The sequence below is a fragment of the Notolepis coatsorum genome (genome assembly GCF_963971535.1).
Source record: "Notolepis coatsorum genome assembly, chromosome: 9".
NCBI classification, from domain to species: Eukaryota; Metazoa; Chordata; class Actinopteri; order Aulopiformes; family Paralepididae; genus Notolepis; species Notolepis coatsorum.
Window position 1 is genome coordinate 137911426 of NC_140173.1, and position 5825 is coordinate 137917250.

General features: G+C 43.7%; 1 protein-coding gene across 1 annotated transcript in view; it reads right to left on the bottom strand.

Annotated features, from left to right (window-relative positions):
* Positions 1 to 263: 263 nt before the first annotated feature.
* Positions 264 to 5825, bottom strand: part of fbln7 (fibulin 7) — a 43146-nt gene continuing 37584 nt past the window's right edge. The window contains 1 exon segment of the mRNA XM_084321172.1: positions 264 to 686. Coding sequence (XP_084177298.1) covers positions 314 to 686 — 373 coding nt within the window. The 3' untranslated portion in view covers positions 264 to 313.

Genomic DNA, 5825 nt, shown 5'->3' on the forward strand with positions numbered 1-5825 from the left:
AAACGTCAGTGCGTGGCGGCCAATCAGAGCGCAAAACTACCTAACGCCTACGATCCACACTCTAACCTTAACCAACTTCGAAAGAGTGCCTATAAGCTTAACCGTCCAAAGTACTTGCCGTCACACGATTGGGCGCGCATGTCACATGACCAGAAACGTGCGTGGCCAATCAGAGCGCAAAAAACGGGAACGCGGAAAAACACGAACCGTTTGGTACTAAAAGCATAGACGCGGGAGGGAGGGAGGGAGGGAGGGAGGGAGGGAGGGAGGGAGGGAGGGAGGGAGGGAGGGAGGGAGGGAGGGAGGGATGTCCTCAGAAGCCGTAGGGCGACACCAGGATGTGCACCTTGGCCACATGCTTGGCCTGGAAGGCGCGGTCGCTGTACTCGGACATGTCCACGTCCACGTGGATGTCCTGCGGCCCGCGCAGCGGCTGCACCAGGATGAGCTCGCCCGTCTGCCGGTCGGAGCGCTGCATGACGAACATGCCGCGGGAGTTCCCGCCGACGATGCCGAAGCGCAGGCTGTCGGGCCCCGAGCGGCCGGGCGCGGCGGCCGTGGCCATGCGGAACAGCGTGGCAGGCGTCTGCAGGCCGGAGGGCAGGGACAGGTAGTGGAAGGACACGGTCTTGGGCGCCAGGTGGCAGGAGCGGCTGTCCATGGGGCAGGGGTTCCTCTCGCACTGTCTGTGTGGGGGACGGAAGAGGGGGATTGGTGTGGGGATTAGTTGTTTCACTCGCGCGCCCCTTGGAACACGCCGCCTACCCCCCTCTGGAGCAGTTTGGAGTTCAGTGGCTTGCTCAAGGGCACTTCAGCAGTGATGATGGGCACAGTGGATCTGTATGATGGCGTGTACAATAATCCTGTATATACCGCATATATATATATATATATTAGGGATGTCCGATATTATCGGCCGATATTGGCATTAAAATGTGATATCGGAAAATATCGGTATCGGTTTTCAAATTTTTATTTTTTATTTTATTTTATTTTTTACATTTCTATAACCTTTATTTACCCAGGCAAGCAAGTAAGAACAAATTCTGATTTTATTTATGTCAAAAGTATGCATAATGTTATGTTAATTCCACAACAAGACATTATGTAATGTTAATTACCTGAAATTATTCAGTTTTTTGGGGGGGGGGGGAAACCCTGCATATATCGGTATCGGTTGATATCGGTATCGAAAATTAAGAGTTGGACAATATCGGCATATCGGTATGGGTAAAAAAGCCAATATCGAGCATCCCTAATATATATATATATATATATACCCTATATATACTTATCCACATCTGTATATACCGCATATATATATAATATACCTGCATATAATCCTTTCTACATGCCTGTATATACTATATATCTATATCTGTATATATCCCTTACCTACTCTTACTAGTTATAACGCTGGACAGTATGACTTACTACCAGTGTCTTTGTACCTGTATCACTGTACATAATAATACTATAACACTGTACCTACATCTGATTAGCATCATTACTCAGTTGTACTCATTTATATATATACTGTTTAATCACTTGTACATTGTATATTGCTATTGCACTTTACTGTCACATTTGCACTGTGCAATATGATGACAATACATTTTAATCTAATCGAATGTAATCTAATCTCCAGCCGCAAGCTCACAGCTCGACGACCCCGTCTGACAACCTTTGGCACCCTTTCAGTTACTACCTGTCTAGGCTAACCTCCCGACAGCATACATACTGAGGGTGAGGTTGGTATAGAGACCAAAAGTCCTTCTTGCTCACTTCATATTCTTAGCCCTGATTTGCTTAGCCACGGGTTAAAGGGTCAATTCTGAATTAATAATAATAATAATAATAATAACTGGACTTTGGAGAAGTCTTTATTCGGCATGCAGGCAGACACACACAAGCGATGGGCTGCACGCACACACACACAGGAACACACACACACATGCAATTAGTTGGGTCGCCGATGCGATTGAGTCTCTGCACTTGACCCATCCCGTCGTCCTTCCCCCCCAAGGGAGCAGATAGGGGCGTTGGCGTGAGGCCGCGCCCCGGGAACCAATCCAAGTGCTCCTGTCCATCTTCGTCAGGGACGTGACAGCGTTAGCGATCTGTTGTGCATGTTTTTCCATTTGGTTTCTCTTATCGGGGGGAAACCCTTGCGAGCACGGGGAGAACATGCAAACTCCACACATAAAGGCCTGGGAGATACCCCACTTGGGTACCTGGCAACGCGGAAACCTGGTCCCCAAGCGGGAATCGAACCCTGGACCTTCTAGCTGTGAGGCGACAGTGTTAACCACTACACCACCGTGCCGAATTTAGGACCCCTAGCCCTATTTTCTACTGACCAATGATGTTGTTGATCGATATAGTCCTTTCTCAGCACAATCAATGCTGTTCTTCATACACAGCCCCGGCTAGTTAGCCACAATACAAAGTAAACAGGGCCACGCCTCAGTCTATACCAGCTCAGAAACAGGTTGAAACCCACTCCTCAGTCTATACCAGCTCAGAAACATGTTGAAACCCACTCCTCAGTCTATACCAGCTCAGAAACATGTTGAAACCCACTCCTCAGTCTATACCAGCTCAGAAACATGTTGAAACCCACTCCTCAGTCTATACCAGCTCAGAAACATGTTGAAACCCACTCCTCAGTCTATACCAGCTCAGAAACATGTTTGTTGAAACCCACTCCTCAGTCTATACCAGCTCAGAAACATGCTGAAACCCACTCCTCGGTCTATACCAGCTCAGAAACATGTTGAAACCCACTCCTCGGTCTATACCAGCTCAGAAACATGCTGAAACCCACTCCTCAGTCTATACCAGCTCAAAAACATGTTGAAACCCACTCCTCAGTCTATACCAGCTCAGAAACATGCTGAAACCCACTCCTCGGTCTATACCAGCTCAGAAACATGTTGAAACCCACTCCTCGGTCTATACCAGCTCAGAAACATGTTGAAACCCACTCCTCAGTCTATACCAGCTCAGAAACATGTTGAAACCCACTCCTCGGTCTATACCAGCTCAGAAACATGTTGAAACCCACTCCTCAGTCTATACCAGCTCAGAAACATGTTGAAACCCACTCCTCAGTCTATACCAGCTCAGAAACATGTTGAAACCCACTCCTCTGTCTATACCAGCTCAGAAACATGTTGAAACCCACTCCTCGGTCTATACCAGCTCAGAAACATGTTGAAACCCACTCCTCAGTCTATACCAGCTCAGAACATGTTGAAACCCACTCCTCAGTCTATACCAGCTCAGAAACATGTTGAAACCCACTCCTCGGTCTATCCAGCTCAGAAACATGTTGAAACCCACTCCTCAGTCTATACCAGCTCAGAAACATGTTGAAACCCACTCCTCAGTCTATAGGGTGCGGACAGTTCTCGATTCTAAGATGCATCGCGATGCGGACGTTGGCGATTCAGCATCGATGCAGTGACAGAACATAATCGCTTGTAAAAAAAATAAAAAAAAATCTTTTTTTACCTTTTTTTACCTGGACAGCTTTTATGTTCTTTTACAATGTAGTGCTTTGGGATTTGCTCCACAACTATAAAGCGCCCTACAAATCAATATTTATTATTATTTTATTATTATTATTGTATTATTAAAGCTAGTGCTCTGGTCATGCATCCACTCAACTCATAGAACATACAGCATCAGGCTATTCTAAAAGTATTGATACTAATATACTGATACTAATAACAAAGAGTATTGAACCCTTTTTTAACAGCTGGGTATCGAGATACCTTTTAGGCCGTAAGGTGAAGCTGTATCGTTTCATCCCGTTCCCACCTCGGAGTACTACTACAATTTTCACTCTGGGTGAAAGATATATTGGTGTAGATTTAGGAATAAAGAGTTCTCCATTTACAATCCTGCCCGTTTTGCGCAATCATAATTTAAAAAAGTCGGGACTAGATCTTTCCTCGCGAGCGGATACTTGGTCAACGCGTAGTTTTATTTGACGTAATTGGTGCGAGTTCGTTACGTATCTGCGCTCGACCAATAGCGCAGCTCTCTTTGTCGCGAGGTTTGTCGCGAGGATAGGGCCGTCGGGCGACAACAAATGACATCCACAGAGTAACGGTAAAAAGCACTAAATATTCAGAACATACTCTATTATACCCGCACACATGGTGCCAGTGGGTATTGGCATCATTGGATAAAAGCGTCAGCTAAATGTATTCCCAAAACTTCCCCAAGAAACAAACCTGGCAACCAATGGTCTGGGACTCTGGGTGATAGAAGACAAGCTATTTAAATATCTCTGGTGCCACGCCCCAACTACACGCACCTGTTTAGCAAAGGTCTGAATACAAACAATACAATGTTCTCCCACTTATCTTTTGTATTAAGTCTGAAGATTTACGCACCGTGATCAAGCCCTCAACTCCGAATGGGTCCCCTAGTGATCTATGCATTAAAACAATACTTTTGTTGTATTTACAGGTGAAGTATTTCCAATGTTTGTTAGTTGGCGAAAAACCAGAGAGCTGGTCTGGCCAACACAACACTTTCTCACTACACTATAATAATAATAATAATAATAATAATAATAATAATAATAATAATAATAATAATAATATAATAATAATAATAATAATAAAAATAATAATAATAATAATAATAATAATAATAATAATAATAATAATAATATAATAATAATAATAATAATAATAAAATAATAATAATAATAATAATAATAATAATAATGACTTGGATTTATATAGCGCTCTTCATGACACCCAGAGCGCTTCACAGAGTCCATTATTCGTTCATACACAGTCATACCGGTGGTGGTAAGCTACAATTGCAGCCAGAGCTGCCCTGAGGCAGACTCACGGAAGCGTGGCGAATAATCATCGCCTACGGCCCCTCCGACCACCACCAACATTCATTCACATGCATACACATTCATACGAGGCAAGAAGGTTAAGTGTCTTGCCCAAGGACACAACGGCAGTGGGATGGACATGGGCTTGAGCGGGATTCGAATCACCAACCCTTTGATCATTGGACGCCCCGCTCTACCCCTGAGCCAAAGCCGCCCCACTATTCATTCTACACTCGCGCTGGCAGTCCTCCAGAATCCTAATAGAAAAGTAATACTTGTGGACGATATAAGGGACCAGTCACAGCTGTAGAAGTACAAGTATACAAGAAGATGTGGTGAATATCAGGTGGTGCCGGTTATGGTTTATAAACGCACACGTCCCAGTGGTTAATGGCTCAAGTGTGCAGTGCTGTCACTGACAGCGATTCCAACTTTGAAAGGACATGAGTAGGCAGAGGAGCATCTGTGTTCCATTCATGGCAGGAGTTTTTGTAGCCTGGACAGCAACACTTGCAGGCTTTGCCCACTAGGGCGTTGGTGTAGGCATCTCTTTGAGGGCCCCCTCTTCTACTCATTATTATTTGTTGTTCCTTTAACTATCTACCAGTGTGAAACCTGAGTTAGCCTCACACCAAGAGCACAGAGGCCTAAAAAAAAAAAAAAAAAAAAAAAAAAAATATATATATATATATATATATATATATATATATATATATATATATATATATATATTATATATATATATATATATATATATATATATATATTCTAGAATCAATGGAATTATGTTTGCCATTATTGATGAACGTGCTACCGTACCGTACAACTAAATGTCCCAGTGTGAGTTTTGTCACAAAGCAATCTGGGCATGTAAATTGGTTACATAATAAATCTCTCCCCTGGGGAAATGAAATAGAAACCCCAAGGTATTGATCATTCCTTCCTTGTGATTAAAAGT